Here is a 20,064-nt window from a genome sequence, read left to right on the forward strand (position 1 = left end):
GAAACAGTGATCTTGTTTCTTTTAAAATGTATTCGAGCCAGTTTGTGCAAAGTGTAAGCATCCTGGTCTGAAAGCCAAGCTGTTAACTGTCTTCTATTTAAAGTTTTACTATGCTTTTTGGCCACTTGAAAAAGGTTCAGCCCGCCAAAGTCTCAACTTCCCTGGGGGTGTAATACATTTTCTTTAACAGAGCCGTCTGCGTAGACATGACTGTTCCTTGTACCATCTTTTACTAACTCGAGTATGGCAGGGACACATTCTTATTGACACATTAAAACAAGTTTTATTAATTGCCTGGTTTAATGACCACCTTTTACAGCTGCCTGTGAAAATGGTTGCCATGACCCCTACCATGAGGGAGTCTGAGCTGGTTCATTCTTCCATTTTGTCCTTTTCCGGATTTTCCTCTTGAGATCTGTGTCTCAGACATGAACAAAAACAGCCGATGCACGATATATTTACTCCCACAGGGCTACCGATATGTAAGTTCTCAAAGGCTTCTAGAAAGGCATCGTCAAGGAGTTGAGAGATTTTCAGAAAAGTAACAGTGTAAGCACCCCACTGCTTGTTTTTAGATTCACATAATCCCAGGTCAGTTCCTAACCCCATTACACCCCGTTCTCGACCATTACTTCTTAATTATTCATTTAGCTGAGCAACGTCTTTTCCGTTCACCTTGTCCGCTGGTGACTCCCCCGAGCCATGATCGCCTTTCACCTCCGGGGGGGTGGATGATGTGAGGCCGTCACACTCATTGGGGTGTCTCATGAGGGCTTGGGTTTCAGGGTCAGGTTTTGACATATCCATCAACAGTTGAGTCAAAGGGCCCTTGTTAGAACTGTTGCTGATGTAGCACTTTCTCCATACAAAGTTTGAAGTTCTCACGGAGGTGGTGAAGGAGTCCATGTTTCCTCTCAGCCTTTCCATGACTTCTAAAACACGTGTTCTTGGTAAGTGATGACCTCTTCTGCCTGGTGCTAGGACTTATGGGGTGATGGTGCTACGCTCTGACTGGCAGAGGGTGATGGGAAGAGTTCTTAGAGGGGTCACACGACCCTCTTCTGGGCAGTTCATCCCATCCCAGATTTTGGTCAAATCTGCTCTCGGGGCAGTCCTCTGTGCCTGAAACCCATCGCGATTGGTAGAGGGTGGTGAGTGAAGTTCTTAGAGGGGTCACATGAACCACTTCTGGATGGGGCACCCCATCCCAGAATTTTCCCCCATTGGTCAAATCTCCTCTCCGGGGTGGTCTCCAGAAGATTAAACCCATCCTGATTGGTAGAGGGCAGTGGGAGGAGTTCTTAGAGGGGTCACATAACACACCTTGCTTCTAGTCATGTCTCTGGTTTGACCCTCCCCCCCAAGTAATACACCCATGAGGTGGGACTTCCGATGACAGGTGAACAGGAGTTAAGATGTCAAGGGGCCGGGTTAACATTTGATTGATGGTAGGGCCAGGGCCAGTGCTTCCAGTTAGGTGACCTAGGCGGTTGCCTAGGGCACCAGGATTTGGGGGGTGGCAATTCAGTGGCGAGGGGTCCTTCCGCGCTCTGGGTCTTCGGCGGCAATTCTGCGGCGGGTCCTTCACTCACTCCAGGACCCCCTGCCGAAGTGCTCCGAAGACTGGCAGCATGGAAGGACCTCCGCCCAGGGCGCCAAAAACCCTGGCGCCGCTCCTGGGTAGGGCCCTTATACTATTGAGGTGAATTGCAAAGTACTATTTATTTTGTTTATCATTTTTCCTGTGCAAATATTTGTAATAAAATAATATAATGTAAGCACTGTACACTTTGTATTCTGTATTGCAATTGAAATCAAATATATTTGAAAATGTAGAAGAAAATCCAAAAATATTTAACAAATTTCAATCGGTATTCTATTGTTTAACAGTGCGAGTAAACCTGTGATTTATCACGATTAATGTTTTTGAGTTAATCACATGAGTTAACTGCAATTAATTCACAGCACTAAAGATAATCTTGGGCTAATTTTTGTAATGACTTGCTATTGCTTTAACAAATACTGTGATTTGAATGGGTGTAAGGATGGAAAGTAGCAAGCCCCAAAAGGCAATCCAGTATAGCGAAGGAAGCTGAACTCTAGGGCTTTCTGATATACCATTTAGTGAAGATGCTAATGTGTAAATGATCTGCTGGCTGTTATTTTTTTAATGGAAATGACAGATAGATCAGGCATTTGGCAAAGAAGAATGCAATTTCTTAATTTTCTAGCCCCTCAGATAAAAATGTTGTGGATTTTTCCCCTTCCCTTTTCCCTCTCTCGCTTCCAATGAAGGGATAAAAAGTTAAACTTACAGCCTTTACTCTGCCAGTTAACAGTGAAGTCAACACCAAGAGCAGTACGACCTGCACAGCCCTGTACAGAAAGGAGAAACACAACAACATTAAGTATTTGTGTTGCTGTAGCACTCACGAGAGTGTGATACAGCTTTACAGGCTACTGTGAAGAAAAGGCCCCTGCCCTGCATTTGAAGAGAATTTTGTCCCCACTTTGGCAATGATGAGAAGTGCCCATCACAACAAGTACTTGAAATAAGTATGGAGAGGATAGAAGCTACTTACTGCCAAAGGGCACGACGTGAGAGGAGGGACCGCGAGCTTCTCATCCTTGCTTCCTCTCCCGCGCTGTGCAGGGCTCCCGGCAGCAAAGCTCTTCTGTCCCTGGATCCAGCACGAGGGGGAGAAATACAGTTTGAGAGAGGAGCAAGGAATGTGCAGGTCACACCGACTGCATGCAGGGAACAGTCCCGTGCACACAGGAGTTAGGCTACATAGGCTGAGCTAGGTCCTTCCCATTAACCTAGCGAGTCCCACCTCCGTGTTCCCGGCGGCTGGATGCAAGGGGCACTCCCCACGCCGCACGCCTCTGGAGAGGGCGAGAATGCTGCCCTGGAGGGACGCGCGAGGTACAACGCGGCTTTAGAAAGGAAACGATAGCACCAGCCCCCAGCTAACTGCAGCCGCCGCGGCGTCCCCAGACACAGCCTTGCCTTTTGCAGGGGCTCTGCCGACCCGACTCTCGGCTCATCTGGCCACCCGAGCGCCAGCCAAACCTCTCCCAGCCGGGAGCGCGGGCCAGCCCCAGGCCAGGTGTGAGCTCCCAGCGATCAGCGCAGGGCTGAGCGGTTCCGGCTCCCCGTGTCCGATACTCACCTCTCCGCTCTAGGCTGCCCAGGCCGGGCGCATTCCACTTGCCGAGCCGGACCCCGCAGCGAGGCGATGGGCTGGAGTCAGACCGGCCGCCGAGTCTTCCCAGCCCGCAGCGTGGGGTGGATTTTGTGGGGTGAGGCGGGAGCCTGCCCCCTTCCCTCTGCCGGAGGAGCGGGACTGGCCGGCCGGAGGTGGGCGATGCAGAGGGGACGAGACACTGGCCAGCCTCGCAGGATCTCCTCCCAGTAGCCACCGCCCGCGAGGGGAGGGGGCAGCGGCAGCCGCCCACAGACTGGGGATGTGGGCAGCCCTCGCCTCCTTGGCTTTAGAGGCGCTGCAGCCGGGGCAGAGGAGAGACGCGCGCGGGTCCCGGGAGTTGCGCGCCGCCAGGCGCTGAGCACGCAGCGCGCTGCCTGGCTCCGGGCGCTCGGTCCCTTCTCGCTCGCTCGGGGCGCGCCGCGGGGAGAGCGGCAGGATGAGGCTGTGGCGAGGCGTGGCGCTGGTGCTGGCTGCGCTCCTGCTGAGCGAGGAGCCCAGCGAGGTGTCCGCCGCGGTGAGTACCCCGGTGCGGCGCACGCTGCCCTCGTCCCCTCCCGCAGAGCCCCCGAACCAAACCTGGAGCAAACCTCCGGGCCCGATCCTGCTTCACTCCCACCCTTTAGGCTAACGGGGCACAGTGGGGATCCTGGGAGCGAGCCCCGCCCCAGTTACTTGTGTGGGGTGGAAGGGAGGGAAGGGGGTAGAGAGAGAGGCCAGTGTGGCTGGGTGGGATTTCACAGGATGCAGCAGGGCTCTGATCCAGGTGCTGAGTGCCGCCCGGCTCCCGCCGATTTAGCCCGGAATGATGCAGCAGCAGCTGGAGCAGCAAAGTGGCTTTCTCCTCTTGCTGCTCTTGCCCGCCTGGGTGCGGGGATATTCAGGTGCCCCTTGCTGGTAGTGTGTGTGTTGATTTACACAGGGGGATATTTTCACTCACTTCTGAGGCACCTCCTGGCCTGCGAGCGTTCATTTCCCACAGAGAAATAGCAACACGTTGCGATTCATAGGCACGCAGCGAAGGTGGTCAGTGCAGTAGCCGTGCTGTGTGAGCCTCTGAAGGCTACACACACACTTACGTTAAATTTCTCACTGTAATCCCGAGCCTGGGGTGGCCCATGCTGGACCCGAAGCAGGGACCACTTGGCTACGCCTAAGGAATTTGCGTGGAACCTCCAGTATCGTCGCTTTCCCACGCCTTTTCGAGGATCACTGAAGCTGCAGAGGAAATGTAAGGGGCATGCTTAATGGTTAGAAAACACTATATGTCCATGCATTTAAAGGGTGGGATTTTTTAAAATGAAGCTGGGAACCCAGATCTGTATACAGGCTGCTTTCCTAGTTCATCATTACCTCTTGGCACCAGCTATGTGCTGAAGAACTAGACATATCAGATTGCAGCAAAGGTTGTAGTGGTCAGACTCCCCATAGTCTTTCTCTAACAAAACAAAAGTTCCAGCTGCAACCAGTTCAACTTGCTATGAAGGTGTCTCCTCAAGTAACTGCTTTTATCATACAGCTTTTTCTGGGATCAGCTGTCAAACTCCTCAAGTTAGGACACTTAATTTCTTAACCTTCTTGAAATATGTTGAAGCTGGAAACACTTCCCTTAAGAGTATGTAGTAAATCTGATGACTAATGTAGAAGAATTTATTAATCTTTTTTATCATCTCCTTGATTTCTTATACTAATTTTAGTTCTTTGTTCTAATAGTTGAGTTCAGTTCTTATTACATAAGGCTTCAGACTTCTGATAACTAAAGATGGGTATTTGATTATACATGATCTGTTTTCTGATTTGTTAGAAAATTAGATGTAGTATTGGTAAGTTATTCAGAAAGGAAATAAGGAACATTTCTCCTTATTTTTCACAGATTTATTATAGGATTTCATTTTTTGTTTAGTTATGTTGACATCTAAAGATATGGAGAAGTTTTGTGTCTTGAGTCAATCCAAAAGTAAGGAAAATACACTCCAGTGAATCTGATTTTTTATCTGATGCTCTTTATCTGCTAATAGCAGATTTACTGTGATTCCAGAATCTCGGCAAGTTTTCTTACCGAGGGGATTATTCTGTATTTTACTGATAGGCCTCTTCCATTATGTGCCCATCACTTTCAAATTATACTCTCTCCTCCCACCCCACATCTCAGGACAGTATTTAGTTAATTCCTATGTCATACGACAAAATATGTCAATTCACATTGGCGTTCTAGGTTTGATATTCTTAAAGATATGAGGATCTGTCTTTAAGCTTCCAACTTGTCAAATGTCTAATAAAATCAATAATTTCACTTTTATATTTTAAATGTTTTGAGTTCTTGTGTAAATAGAACTCTATGAGCAAATTGTTTCTCTGAGATTGACCTCTAAATGTAAGGTAAATTGTTCTAATAACCTCATGATTCTGGCTGAGGTAATCTAAAGCTAGTAATGATTTCAGTTTCATTCATTAACTAGCCTTTCTTTCAACATTGCATTAACTGCACAAGATAAATTGGCAAGTGTCATGCCACAAGGAAACAGAAGTATGCTTTGGAAGTTAAAATGTGTGCAGTTCTGTTAACCAGATAAAAGTTAAGCCCCAGACAGCTGCTTTTTGTTGAGCCAACTCACTGGTATAGGTATGTCTTTATAGGGCACACGCAAGCTGTCCAAGTGGGTATGGACATTGTTGTGGGCTCACTATGACAGGGGTGCTGTTGGGCTTCCCTTTCTTGGGCACTAAGCCATCAATTGTTATGTCTGGATGTTTATTTACCACACCCATGGGAGTGGTTGACTGTACTTTTACAGCTGTAGAGATTGGTAGAGTTGGCCTATAAACTACAGTGCTTGCCAGGGACTCAAGGTCTTCAGATGAGCAGGGCCCCAAAAGGTCCGTTGCTTTGCATATGCTTAAAATACAGTTCTACTGAAAAAGTGACTGTGAAATTGACAGTTTAGTGTTCTACATTTATTGTGTCTCTGATTCCAGATCAAATGTGCGCAGTTTACAAGTAAAGAACTTTTTTGTTTTTTCCTAGCGGTCCTCCAAATTTGACCTAAGTTCTGAGGCCTAGATCCACAAAAGGTCTTAAATGCCTATGTCACAGTTTTAGGTACCACTGTGATCCACAAAGCACTCTCTCTGCTACTGTCTAAGCTACGTCTACACTTCCGGGGGGCGTGTAGAGTATAGTCACTACATTAGTGGTGCGAGAACAAGGTGGCTCACGGGGCCATAACCCTCCCACTTTTGGCGGATCCTACCCCTTTCCACTCCCCTTCTCCCCGAGGTCTCACCCCCCCGGCCAGGCCAGCAGCTCGTAGAGCCTGGCTGGGAAGCCTGGGCAGTTGTGGGAGCCGTGCAGACCCTCCCCCTGCCCATGGTAAGGGGGGGCTTGAGAGCAGCCCCTGGCCCATGTCCCCACCCCCAGGCTCCCTGGCCAGGTCAGATGGAGGTAGAGGGTCCAGGGCTCCATGCTGGCTCCCCACAGCTGCCTGTTCAGCTCTTACCCCAACCTAGCTCCAGCTGGAGGACGGGGCCTTGGAGCTGCAGCCCGGCCATGGTAAGAGCTGCTCGGGCAGCTGTGGGGAGCCACAGCATGGACCCTTCACCTGCCCTGGGTGGGGGCCCACAGGGCTGGGACACAGGCTGGGAGTTGTTCTTGGGTCCCCTGCACCGTGGGCAGGTGGAGAGTCCGCCTCGGCTCCCCACAGCTGCCTGCATAGCTCTTACCATGACCGGGCTGCAGCTCCAAGGACTCATCCCCCGGCTGGAGCTGGGTTGGGGTAAGAGGCGTGTGAGCAGCTGTGGGGAGTTGGGTCCCTCCACCTGCCCTGGGCAGAGAGCCCGAGGGGTGGGAATATCGGCAGAAGGTTGATTTCAGCCCAGGCTAGCCGACCCCAGGGTGAGGGAGGCTGGCTCCCCAGCCCTGCTCCAGCTTCTGGCTTGGCTGGGGGCTAGGCCTCCAGGGGAAGAGGAAGGGCAGAGGCAGAGCCTTGGGGGAAGAGGAGGGACCTCTGGGGGAAGGGGCAAGGTGGGGCTTTGGGGGCAGGGGCCCCTGACCACCTCACTTTTCACAGTGAAAGGCTTTTGCAGTGGGGAGCTACCTGAGCCTTCCACATGACAGGAGCCTTTCACTGCTGTGGGAAAAGGCTCAGGCAGTGGGACACTACATTGCTAAAATAGCAGCATAAATATGGGAGGCACTGCTTGAGCATGTAGAGAATGGTGTGGGAAACATACATTCCTGAACAACCCCAAGGTAAGGCACTCTATTCTACTTTTTCTACTTGCCTGAGCAATGTTTTGCCATCTACACTGCTATTTACACTTGTGCTAGGTGAGCATGTGCTGTCTGCACTCTACACACTGCTGTAAGTGTAGCTATGGCCTAAATCTGTAGATGCTTAAACTCATTAAGCATCTACATTTTTTCTGTAAAAATTCTTTAGTGCCTACATTTCTGCCTCTAGGCATCTGTGTTGCTGCCTCATTCTAGATACCTGGGCACCAATATCCCACCTAAGCCCTAATGGTGATCCAGAGCACAGGAGAAGATAGGCACTCCTCCACTTCTTGCCTGTGGGGCCCATTCTGGTAGGAGTACTCAATGGTCACCTACCAGACTAGGCCCCTTCCAAATCTAGGAGGAGGTGAAACCCACCCAATAACTTTTAGTCCAGTCATTAGAGTACTCACCCAGAATGTGGGATGTGTAGATTCAGTTCTGCCCTTTCCATAGACTCACAGACTCATAGACTCGTAGGTCAGAAGGGACCAATATGATCATCTAGTCTGACCTCCTGCACAAAGCAGGCCACAGAACCCTACCCATCCACTTTTATAACAACCCCTAACCCATGACTGAGTTATTGAAGTCGATCAAAAAATTGTGGTTGAAGACCTCAGCTGCAAGAGAATCCACGCAGCAATGACCCATGCCCCATCGCTGCAGAGGAAGGCGAAAAACCTCCAGGCCTCTGCAATCCACCCTGGAGGAAATTCCTTCCCGACCCCAAATATGCGATAGCTAAACCCTGAGCATGTGAGGCAAGACTCACCAGCCAGCACCAGAAAAGAATTCTCTGCAGTAACTCAGATCCATCCCATCCAACATCCCCTCCAAGACCATTGAGCAGACTTATCTACTGATAATCCAAGATCAGTTGCCCAGATTAAACTATCCCATCATATCATCCCCTCATGATACTTATCAAGTAGTCTTAAAGCCAGATAAGTCGTTGCCCCACACTACTTCCCTTGGAAGGCCTGTTCCAGAACTTCACTCTTCTAATGGTTAGAAACCTTCATCTAATTCAAGTCTAAAACTTCCTTAATAGCCAGTTTGTACCCATTTGTCCTTGTGCCTAATTAGTACTAAGCTTAAATAAATTCCTCTCCGCTCCTAATAGTTAATCTCCCTGATATATGTATTAGAGGTCAAGCATATCCTCCGCCAGACCTTCTTTGGCTAGGCTAGTACAAGCCAAAGCTTTTGAGGTCTCCTTTCATAAGGCAGGTTTCCCATTCCTACGGATATCCTAGTAGCTCCGTTCTGAATTGTTCCAGTTTGACTTCATCCTTCTTAAACATGGGGACCCAGAAACTGCACACAATAATTCCCAGGTGGGGTCTCACCAGCGCCATTATATAAGGGTACTAACAACTCCTATCCTTGCTGGAAATACTTCGCCTATGCATCCTAAACCGCATTGCTTTTTTAACGGCATAATCGCATTGGCGGCTCAATAGACATCCTGCATCAACCAATACCCCCAAGGTCCTCTCCTCCTCTGTTGGCTTCCAATGAGTTTGTCCCAATGTATATCTAAAATTCTTTTATTATCCCTAAGTGCATACCTTGCACTTTCACTATTATATTTCATCCTTTTACTATAACTACCAGTTTACAAGTGGTCCAGATCTTCCTGATATGTATCCCGGTCCTCTCTGTGTTAGCAATACCCCTCCAGCTTTGTGTCATCCGCAAACTTTATATAGCACACTTCCCCGCTCTTTGTGCCAAGGTCAGTAATAAAAAGGTTAAATAAGATCGGTCCCAAAACCGATCCCTCAGGGACTCCCTAGTAACCTCCTTCCAGCCTGACAGTTCACCCTGCAGTACGACCCGCTGGAGTCTCCTTTAACCAGTTCCTTATCCACCTTACAACTTTCATATTCATCCCATCTTTTCCAATTTATACAGTTCCCCATGTGGAACGCATGTCAAATGCCTTACTGAATCGAGGTAAATTAATCTACCGCATTTCTTTTGTCTAAAGTAAATGCTGTCACCTTCTCAAAGAAGGAGATCAGGTTGGTTTGGCACGATCTACCTTTAGTAAATCCATGTTGCAAGTCGTCCCAATTACCATTGACCTCAATGTCCTTAACTACTTTCTCCTCTAAAATTTTTTCCAAGGCCTTACATATTACAGACGTCAAGCTAACAGGCCTATAGTTACCCGGATCACTTTTTTTCCCTTTCTTAAAAATAGGAACTACGTTAGCAATTCTCCAATCGTATGGTACAACCCCCGAGTTTACCGATTGATTAAAAATTCTCGCTAACGGGCTCGCAATTTCATGCGCCAGTTTCTTTAATATCCTTGGATGGAGATTGTCCGGGCCCTCCGATTCCATGAGGGAGAAAGAAATTGAACAGGAGTCTCCCTCCTTTCAGGAGAGTGCTCTAACCACTGAGTCATTGGATATTCTGATGTGGGGCTCACTCAATCTCTCCTGAAGCTTTTCCACTTTGGAGAAATAGTTATCGGGCCAGAGAGGAAGAAAGAGAATGACTCTGTAGCAGGGGTCGGCATCCTCTGGCACGTGGCCCGGGCCGGGCCAGTTTGTTTACCTGCCGCCTCGGCAGGTTCTGCCGATTGCAGCTCCCACTGGCCGCGGTTCGCCATCCCAGGCCAGTGGGAGCGTCAGGAAGCATCATGGGGCTGAGGGATGTGCTGGCTGCGGCTTCCTGCCGCCACCATTGGCCTGGGACAGCGAACCATGGCCAGTGGGAGCCGTGATCAGCCGAACCTGCCGATGCGGCAGATAAACAAACTCGCCCGGCCCGCCAGGAAGCTTACCCTGGCGAGCCATGTGCCAGAGGTTGCCGATCCCTGGTCTATAGCCTGGTGGTTAGGGCACCCACATGGGAGGTAGGAAACCCAAAGTCCCCTAGCAACAATGATTCTTTAATTACCCTGCTACCTCGATATAACGCCACCTGATATAACACGAATTTGGATATAACGTGGTAAAGCAGTGCTCCAGGGGGGCGGGGCTGCGCACTCTGGTGGATCAAAGCAAGTTCAATATAATACGGTTTCACCTATAATGCGGTAAAAATTTTTGGCTCCCAAAGACAGCATTATATCGAGGTAGAGGTGTATTTATCCAAAGTGGAATAGCTAGCTTCAACAGGAGAGAGTGTGGGATCCCTACATCGGAATGTACAATGGCTCAGTGGTCTCTGGAGATGTGGGAGACCCCTGTTCAAATCTTTTCACCCTAGGCAGAGGCGGGGGGGAATTGAACCTGAGAGAGTCCCACATCCCAGGTGAGTTGCTAACCACTGGGTTAAAAGTTAACAGAAAGGTACCACTATCTCCTGTTTCTGTTTTGCATGGAGTGAGGCAGGTACCTATCTTATTTTTGTAAGAAGCAGCTTAGGTGCTGAGTGAGAAGGTGGCTGCTCTTACATAGTCACCTTACAATAGAACCATGCTTCAAAGCCAGCTGTGAACAGGCATGGGCAGCAATACAATTAATGGCAGGATCGCATGCATCAACTTAAAAGGCATGGTCTTGTCATCTTCCCCCTGAGCACTGTTAGGTGGTTCTACTAAATACATTTATTTATGGCACTCTGACCCAAATGTACTCTATGACAACCCACAATGCTTTTTTTTTTTTTTTAAGCAAACCAAGCATTTTTTTTAAATTTACCAGTAAGATCAGTTTCTATTCCAAAATCAGAAGGAGATATTAAGTGTAAACAAGGGATTAGTTAAGATGTTGTGTTCAGATCAGGCTGAGTGACTATTCCCTTGAGTAAGTTACAGAAGTACTTGTTTTATGGAACCCAGCAAGGGTTATCATTTGCAACACCCTCAAGGCTGCATTTTTCTTTGATGAAGTAAATCTGTTTACTTATCTGAGAAATCATTGTGATACAGAAATTCTAGCTACTTTTTTGATGTCTAGTCAAAGCCACAGCAGTTGCATCGTGTATTTCTCTCGTTTTCTGAAATGGGACTTAATGTCTCAATACTTTAAATGGTGGGAGAAATTGCCACTAGTATAAGCACGTGCTGTGTCAATGAACTTCAGTGATGTGAAGGAGATGCTCCCACCTACAGTATATCAACAGTAAATTTAGCAGTGTCTCTAAGATACAAATCCAGCTCCCACTGAGTTCAGTGGAAGTTTTGCTGTTGACTTAATGAAAGCTAGAGCTCTAAGAGTCAGATGTATCACTGTTTAAGTTGGCAGGAAAAGGTAGACTAGAAAAATGATAAAACCATGCACAAGATGTTATAAGGATAGTGGTATTTCCACCAATGTGGTTAATACTGACGTAATATTAAATCTCTGTTGTCAAGGATTTATTAATTTGTTTTAAAAATACCTCAGGCTGAAATTAGACATAAAAGCTTTTAGCATGAGAGCAAATTAACACTTTCTGAATGTTTGCCTTTTCATATGTGCTTGCTGATAAGAAATGGTGGGCATTCTAAAAGAAGCATTGATTTTAAGGTTATTTCATTTAAGACAGCCCCAAAAAATTGTAAGGATTTTTTGGTGCTATTTGTTTATCTTCTTCATGGTTTTATTGATATGAGGGCAGGTAAGTACTGTAGCATTCAACTGTGAGTATTTATGATTATATGCCCTGTAGACTAACTGTAACATCCAGTTGTATCTTACTCATTTTATTTTAAGAATTAATTATAGTTCATGGGATTGCATATATTAGTTTATATAACCTATAGTTATTATTAGTCATGAATTTGTATTATACAGATGTTATAATTATATTACATGTGGGTTTTTCTTATACCATAATTGCATAATTTCTCTGTTATATTCTTAAAAAGTGCTTTGCACTCCGTCTACTTGTTCACACGCTCTTTAGGGGACATAGTGGAGGAGTACGTGTGACAATAAATGGCTTTTTCAGGCTATTAAACAGACATCTATTCTCAAAAGCCATTTACTGTGGATAGACTCTGTCATGAATATTGTTCCTTTTATAGGCCTAGACTAAACAAAGAAAGATTCAACAAGCCACATCATAAAAAGAAAAGACTTGCCTCGTAAGTGTTTAGAAGGTCTGTTCCATTGCTTTCTCAGAATTTCCACTGATGTCACTTGGTCTAGCTCAGATGAATAATTGTTCCCATTTTTCATAGCATTTGCCGTTAGAAAAGTCCTCAGCATCTTGTAAGGCAGGTCCAGTGTGTAAAATTTGACAGGTGGCTATAACCTGAACAACTGTTTTAGGCAGTAACCAATGTAGAAAGTGAATGAGTGAACACAGACAGCATTGGTAAGAACTTTAATTCATTTGAATTGTCTGGGCTGAAATCCTTCTCAGTGATGATACAGAATTTTCTGATGAATTCTATTAATCTTCCAAGAGTTCTTATGATGCAATATCTTAGACCTGTATAAAATACAGTAACAAATGCAGTCAAAGTTATTAAAGTAAAATATTTATCAATTATCACCACCAATATCTTCTCTTGCAGTGTCTCAGATATTACAAGGTGATAAGTCTTTCCAGATGTTGACTTAATGAGTGGTTGGAAAATGGATTTTTTCTTACAGAAAATTAAAGGAAAAGGAAAATAATTTGTCAAATGTTGACTTTTAATCAAAAATTGAAAATTGAAAAGTTTGTTTTTTATGAAAAGTCAGAATTTTCCACAAGAAGTAGATGCTTTCTGCAAAATTTTCCAAAACCCCAGTTTTCCATACAAAAACAATCTAGATGGAAAAATTTCAACCATCTCTTATAAAGAATTACTTTGTTTGGTCATTATGGCAAAACGCTATTGTGCTTTAAGTGTCATCATTTAAAAAAGTGATATTTGTAGGCACTTCCTCAGTGTATTATCTACATCTTACAGTCTAGAAGATTAGAACAAAATCTGAGAAATGAAAAATGATCACGGGCATGTAACACTGTCAGTGCTCGCTTTTCAGTCTTTGTATTCACATGAATACAGTTAGGCAAAATAAAAAATGTTAAGGTAGAGCTTTAGACAATGAGCAGATGAGCTGCAAAGAATGCATAAGGACTACATTGTTCCTAGCCCTAATGCAGCCATGAAGTAAAATAGGAGGAACTAGGGATTCTCTAGAGGAGATAGTAAGCTGCACTTCTTTTACCCTATATGGCGCCCTCCTCCAGTGCAAATGTGGTGTCTTAGAAGGAGGTGTGATTATGAATCCCAATTCTTCCCAGGGCTTCACCTGAGGTGGTGTTACCCCTTATTGAAGGCTCTGCCGAAATTCCATGATCTAGCCCAGGGATCGGCAACTTTTGGCACGCAGCCCATCAGGGAAATCCGCTGGTGGGCCGGTGTGGTTTGTTTACCTGCGGCATCTGCAGGTTCGGTTGATCGCAGCTCCCACTGGCCCCAGTTCGCCATTCCAGGCCAATGGGGGCTGCGGGAAGTGGCAGCCAGCACATTCCTCATCCTGCGCTGCTTCCCACAGTCCCCATTGGCCTGTAACGGTAAATCACAGCCAGTGGGAGCTGCGATTGGTCGAACCTGCAGATGCCGCAGGTAAACAAACCGTCCCGGCTCTCCAGCAGATTTCCCTGACGAGCCGCGTGCCAAAGGTTGCCAATCCCTGATCTAGCCCATAGGAAACTTTGTGGGATGCACAATATCCACTCATGATTTTGAAATGTCTGGGGTCAGTAGGATGATATTGCCTTATAACTTAATCCTAATATAAAGGCCAGTTCTACCACACTTACCCAAATTTAGTACCATTGTACTTCCCATGTATAATGGAGCTTCTTGTATAGAAAGGTAATGCTCTAACAATCAGTAAGGTGGCAGAACACAGTCCATGAAATACATAGTAGTTATTACATTACACAGAATTTAGTAATTTGCATTAATGCTTAGATGGACATGGTAATGTCTGTTATGATGACATCTCACCCTTACAAGTTTAATGTAGTTAAAGTGTTACATACAGCTGAATCATAACCATCCTGTATCCTTAGTTTTCTGTGACTAGAGGTTGCCAAGTATGCCAGTAAAAATACTTGTGAAGAAGATACTTTCCAGTAGAATAAAATAGTTGGAATAGGTGTCTTACTGTAGACTAAATATGACCGTACAATATATACAACTCTAGAGTTTTAGAGAAGTGGCTTAGTAAATGACAGGAATTTTAATGCCTGACTGAAAATTTTCCCTTTCAGTATTCAAAATAGCTGGAGCCATTTCAAGGTGTCTTAATTCAAATCTGTATAGACTTGCAGTAAACTAAAAGGCAAGTGTGCTCTAAATAAAGTGTAAAATATTCATTCATTCTTGTCTAACGTTACTGTTTGATGTATACAGACAGGTAAACAATGTTTAAATTTAAGCAGATATAAAACTTAAGTCTTTTCTATCTATCTATCTATCTGTCCACACATACCAATAAATATTAGGGTGCTTTGACTTTAAAAATTAGAAATGAACAGTTAAGTGAAGGTAAATAAACACTGAAATGCCCCTGACTGAAGAGAGAACTCAGACACTCTAATATTAAAGTGTAAAATAGGACATTGCACATTAAAAAAATAAATCCTCAGTTCTGGTGCCTTCTATCTCAACCCTGCATCAGCCTATTTTAGTCCATGTCGACTGATCACTGTAGTATTTGAGTGCCTATAAACCAGAAACTCTTTTATAGCCATCTATTCTACATCATACTGTGGCAAATTGCCGGTACTGTTCTGCTGGGTCTCGCGCTTTCTCTTCTCTGGGGTAGGTTCAGGGCGCTATTGCTTGCCTCTGAACCGGTTCTTAATTACTCCACTAGTGTCCTTGGAGGAGGGGAGTGGAGAGGGAGGGACCTGGGCCCACCCTCTACTCCAGGTCCCAACCCAGGGGCCCTGAGGGTTGTGGTGAACCACTTGAACTAGCGGTTCCTTCCCCTGGGTTACTTCCCTCTCCTACCCTTCAGCTTGTGAAGGGCTTCTTGCCTCCCTTCTACACAAGCCTGGTGCCCCTTACCTAGGGTTTCTTCTGGACTTCACAATCCACCGCAGCACTCCTCCAAACTTTCTATTTCTCTCTTATCAAACTCTTCTCTTCTCCAACTTCTGCAACCTGCACTCTGCTCCAATCAAACCTTCCTCCTTCAACTCCCACACTGTCTGACTGAAGCAGGGGTTTTTATCACATGACTGAAGTCAGGTGCTCTAATTGGAGTCAGGTGCTCTAAATGGCTACAGGTGTTCTAGTTAATCTAAAGCAAACCTTCCTCCCTTGGCAGGGAATAAGGCCCCCTGCTAACACTCTCATGCTGCCCTCTGGCCATCCTGTATCACAATACATATACGATCGGCCGGACTTATGGACTGGGCAGGTAAACACACTGGCCCGGCCCATCAGGGGCTTTCCCTACACAAGCGGCGACCCCTGTTTGAGAAACCCTGTTCTAAGGGACCATTCAAGGTAGACTGGCTCCTTAACACCTTTGCAGTTATAGGACAAAAAGAGGGGGTTAGTGGATTACAGATTGTTCTAATAAACCCAAATCCAGTGTCTCTGTCTGGTCCATGGTTTTTAGTGTCTAGCAGAGTTATGAGTTTAAGCTCTTTGTGAAAAGTGTTCACTCACAGGTGATAGGGAGTTTTTGTCTTTTTTCATTTTCCTGTGTGAGTTCATTCGAGAATGTAGTGATTGTTTCATCCACGTAATTATTCTTGCAGCATTTAGTGCACTGGATGACTTATACCACATTGTGATAGACATGTGAAGGGTCCATAGATCTTGAAAGGTGTCTTGTGGAAGAGGTGTTGATCATCGTAGCAATGGAGATATGTCTGCAGATTTTGCGTCTGTTGTTCTAGCAGGATGTGGTGTGACTTTGAGTTGGTATGTCCCGGAACAGGCCACCCAAATATCCAGAGAAAACCTGCTCCAATACAGAAATAAACCCCTCTCTGCCAGCACACCACTGGTTGTCACCTACCACTTACACAGGAACCCATATCATTAAACAACTACAATCCATACTTGATGGAGACCCTGCATCCTGAAAGAATGCTTTCCTGAACCACCACTTCTGGCCTTCACGCAACCTCCGGACCTCTGCAGATTCATCATCAGAAGCATTCTCCTCACAGACCAGGACACACCAACTCAGACCCTGCCATAACAACAGGGGATTTTAAAACAGTTTTTGAAAAACCAAACCAAACCCCTGTATCACCTTGGGTTGAGAGATAAAGTATTGTCAGGAATCAAAAATTGCCCAAGAGACCAAAAATAAAGTTTAGGAATAAATGCGAAGTCTTCAACATGGCAAAAGTTTTCCTGAAGCGCTATACCTGACGGGTGATGTTTAATACATTTATTATATCTGAAAAAGTGGGTATGCAGAAAGGTGGCAAGAGTTGTAAATGACACAAATTACTTGAATTAGTGAAAATTAGAGGAACTGTAACAGGGAATTAGCAAAACCAGGTGAATGAACAGCATGTGTCAGATGAAATTATTGACTAATGCATGGTATGATACAATAGAAGGAATACTTTGAACTACTCCTATACTACTTGGTTTTAAGCTAATTATAGCTATATGGGAGAAAGAGACTCGAGTATCTGTAAAAAAAAAATCTCTGTTCATTGTGCAGTGGTAGTTTAATAAAAACCACACACATGCAAAATATTATGATCTACAAAAATGGGATGGAAAATACTGAAAATATTGTAAGGCCATTATATAAATCAATGGCATAGCCATACCTGGAATACAGTGTCTCATCCTAGTTGCCATATCTCATAAGAGAGAGAGCAGAAATGGAGAGGTCCCACGGAGAGACTACAACGTTGGTTAGAGGAAGGGCCGGCCATAGACCAAAGCTATCCACACATTCGGAAAAATGTCCTTCAGCTCTTCATCATTAATGATTTGGAGAACTTGGAGTGGAGAGTGGTTTTTGTGTTGCAAAATGTGATGGATGTTGTCCACTTTGACATAGAGCTCTTTATCATTGACATACAAACTTTCCCCATGTGTCAGAGTCCGGTGAAGGTCTGTACAATTGTTCATAAGTGTTTTCCTGTCCGCCAGCAGCTTATTATGGTCATACAAAACCCCCCAGTTCTTTTTTGGTGCTTCATTTGTCCTAACCTTTCTCTGATGGACACTTGAGCAGTGTCAATGAGCAAGCAAATAAACTCCCTCTTGAAAAATAAACTCCCTCTTGAATTTTTCTGCCAAACTTCCCATCGCCTCATCTCTGCCCTTGTAACCAAACTGTCTCTTTTTCTGATTAAACAAGTTTCCGTGAAGACAGGTTCAACTCCTAAGTTTTCCACCATTTCTTTGGCAGTAGTGATGGCATCTTCAAATCCGGTACGTCTGTAGGCCACAATGAAATCAAGGCAGCTTCTCATCAAAGTAGCAGTGGTTGTGACATCCATCAACAGAGTTTGTAATGGCTTGCTTACAATGTTTATTTGGAACAGGATATCATGCCCAATCACAACTGACACCAGAAATTTGAAGTCAGTGATCTGATTTGCCAGGCTTCATGCCTCATGCTGGATTCCGGCCTCAGCTTTACTCAACTGCGTCAGTTCCATCAAGGTGTCATAAACCTCAGTCACTTGATACCTCACTGACCTTATACTGTCAATGGTCTCTCCCAGTAAGTGTCTCTTAGTGGCTTTACAGTCGGATTTGTAACTTTGTCTTTGAGGATTTCCCACCTGATACGTAATGCTGAAACAGGACGTATATCCTTTGCAGTACTCCGAAGAGAGATACTGGATCTAAAGAAGATGACGCTAGATCTGACACAAACAGATTGAGGGAATGGCAACCACAAGGTATGAAGAAAGCTTTTGGATTCAGCACAAGGATCCATGCCTGGATGGCACTGTTTCTTCTCTTCATGTTTGCGCTGTTGTTGCCGCCTTGGCTGCAGCAGTCCTGAAGCTTTATTTTATTCTTATTCAAAATGTTCATATACAGTTTTATTAGGCCTTTTCCAGTAGAGTCATCCACAGATTGGAAACAGATAAAATGTTCATTTTCTTGGATACAGCCATCCTTGTCGTCAGCAAATCTTACTGTATATGACATCTTTTCACTGTGACTAACGTTGGGAGTGCAGTCTATTATTATGGCATAGTAAAAGCAGCAAAGAGTCCTGTGGCACCTTATAGACTAACAGACATATTGGAGCATGAGCTTTTGTGGGTGAATACCCATTTTGTCGGATGGCATATTACTTTGCTTTGCCAAGCTGCATCAATATGTTATCAAGCACCTTCCTTGCCATAAAATCAATCAGTTTTGAATTGTTTTGCTGCAGTAATGGTCCATAGCTTCTTTATGAACTACTCGATGTAGGTGCTCATACATGCCATTGTTGTATTTCCCAAGGAGCTGTACCAAACCAAGGAAATTACCATTATGTTCAGTGAACAACTTATCTGACGAGGCCTGGAAAGCCAAAATATTCTTTGCAAAGAAGAGGGTAATTGAGATCCGATGCTTGAGCATGTTCCTGCAATGCTGGGTTTCTACATTAACAATGCACTGGCTTTCTGTGTCTATGCATTTATTCAGCTTGAGCCTGGACTCTACCTCCATCCATTTGGAGTGGGCCGTAAAATCACCGGGTGACTTTTCATGTTGTTTCAGAGCATCAGCTACATTATGCCAGTAGCTGTACCCAAAAAGTGCAAGCAACGATTTGGCATTCTTGTCAAATATTTTGCAACAATAACAAAACACTTTGTCAGTTGATTTTGAGTAAACTAGCCAGTGCAAGCAGTCATTAAAATCCCAACAACTTATCCCTTGATGCCCCACATGCCAGTGCCTTCCACTATACCTGGACTCCTCATCAGTCCTCCTCTGTCCTTCTGGCAAAACAGCCACCCTGCCCTGTTCAGCTGCACTGCTCTTCCCAACAGGAACCACCCAGATGTTGGGATATCTTTAGTAGAGGAGCATCCTTCACTTCCCCAGGCCCTCTCATTGTTCCCCTTGAGTACAGCTCTCCAGTGCGCAGACATTAACAGATAAACTCCTCCTCTGCTCCAGTGCCTTCAGCCCTCTCCATCCCTCAGCTCCAACTCACCAGCTTGGAAGCCAGCAGTCAACTCCCTCTCCTGCTCTCCTGCCTTCCACCCTCTCCAGTTCTGGCTTTCTAGCTTGGGGACTCCAGCCAGCAAACCCTTCTTGCTACTTTTCTGTCTTCAGCCTTCCTTCAGGAACCAGTGCTCTAAAGCAACCTTCGCTCATCAGGTCTCTCTCAGCTTCTCCCTGGTTCCATATAGCCTTCTGGAGCTGCCCTGCTCTCTTTAATTGGTCAAATGGGAGCCCTTGTTCTGGCACAGGGGAGCTGGATCTACTTCATTTACTGGGGCCAGCCAACCTGTAACATGCCCAAAGGACCGTTTTCTTGTGGATTGAGCATGAGGCAAGTTGTCAAGAGATGCAAGGACAAGTAACTTAACCTCTCGTGCTTCAGCTTCCCTATCTCTAAAGAAGGAATAATAATGCTTTGTAGAACATTTTAAGTTCTATCAATGAAAAGCTTAATGTAAGTGCAGGTACTGTCATCCTCACTGGAAGGATTGTAGTTCATTCAGAATAAGACTTCA

General features: G+C 45.4%; 2 protein-coding genes across 2 annotated transcripts in view; one reads left to right on the forward strand and one right to left on the reverse strand.

Moving 5' to 3' along the window:
• COL4A2 (collagen type IV alpha 2 chain) overlaps window positions 1-3,381 on the reverse strand; it is a 242,093-nt gene extending 238,712 nt beyond the window's left edge. Inside the window, exons 1-3 of the mRNA XM_075061499.1 lie at window positions 3,174-3,381; window positions 2,583-2,681; window positions 2,316-2,376 (exon numbers count right to left, since the gene is read on the reverse strand). Coding sequence (XP_074917600.1) covers window positions 2,316-2,376; window positions 2,583-2,626 — 105 coding nt within the window. The 5' untranslated portion in view covers window positions 2,627-2,681; window positions 3,174-3,381. The remainder of the gene's footprint in view (window positions 1-2,315; window positions 2,377-2,582; window positions 2,682-3,173) is intronic.
• A 182-nt stretch (window positions 3,382-3,563) lies between these two features.
• Window positions 3,564-20,064, forward strand: part of COL4A1 (collagen type IV alpha 1 chain) — a 255,736-nt gene continuing 239,235 nt past the window's right edge. Inside the window, exon 1 of the mRNA XM_075061481.1 lies at window positions 3,564-3,723. Within this exon, the coding sequence (XP_074917582.1) occupies window positions 3,646-3,723 (78 nt within the window). The 5' untranslated portion in view covers window positions 3,564-3,645. The remainder of the gene's footprint in view (window positions 3,724-20,064) is intronic.

This window comes from Chelonoidis abingdonii, chromosome 1 (genome assembly GCF_003597395.2).
Source record: "Chelonoidis abingdonii isolate Lonesome George chromosome 1, CheloAbing_2.0, whole genome shotgun sequence".
NCBI classification, from domain to species: domain Eukaryota; kingdom Metazoa; phylum Chordata; order Testudines; family Testudinidae; genus Chelonoidis; species Chelonoidis abingdonii.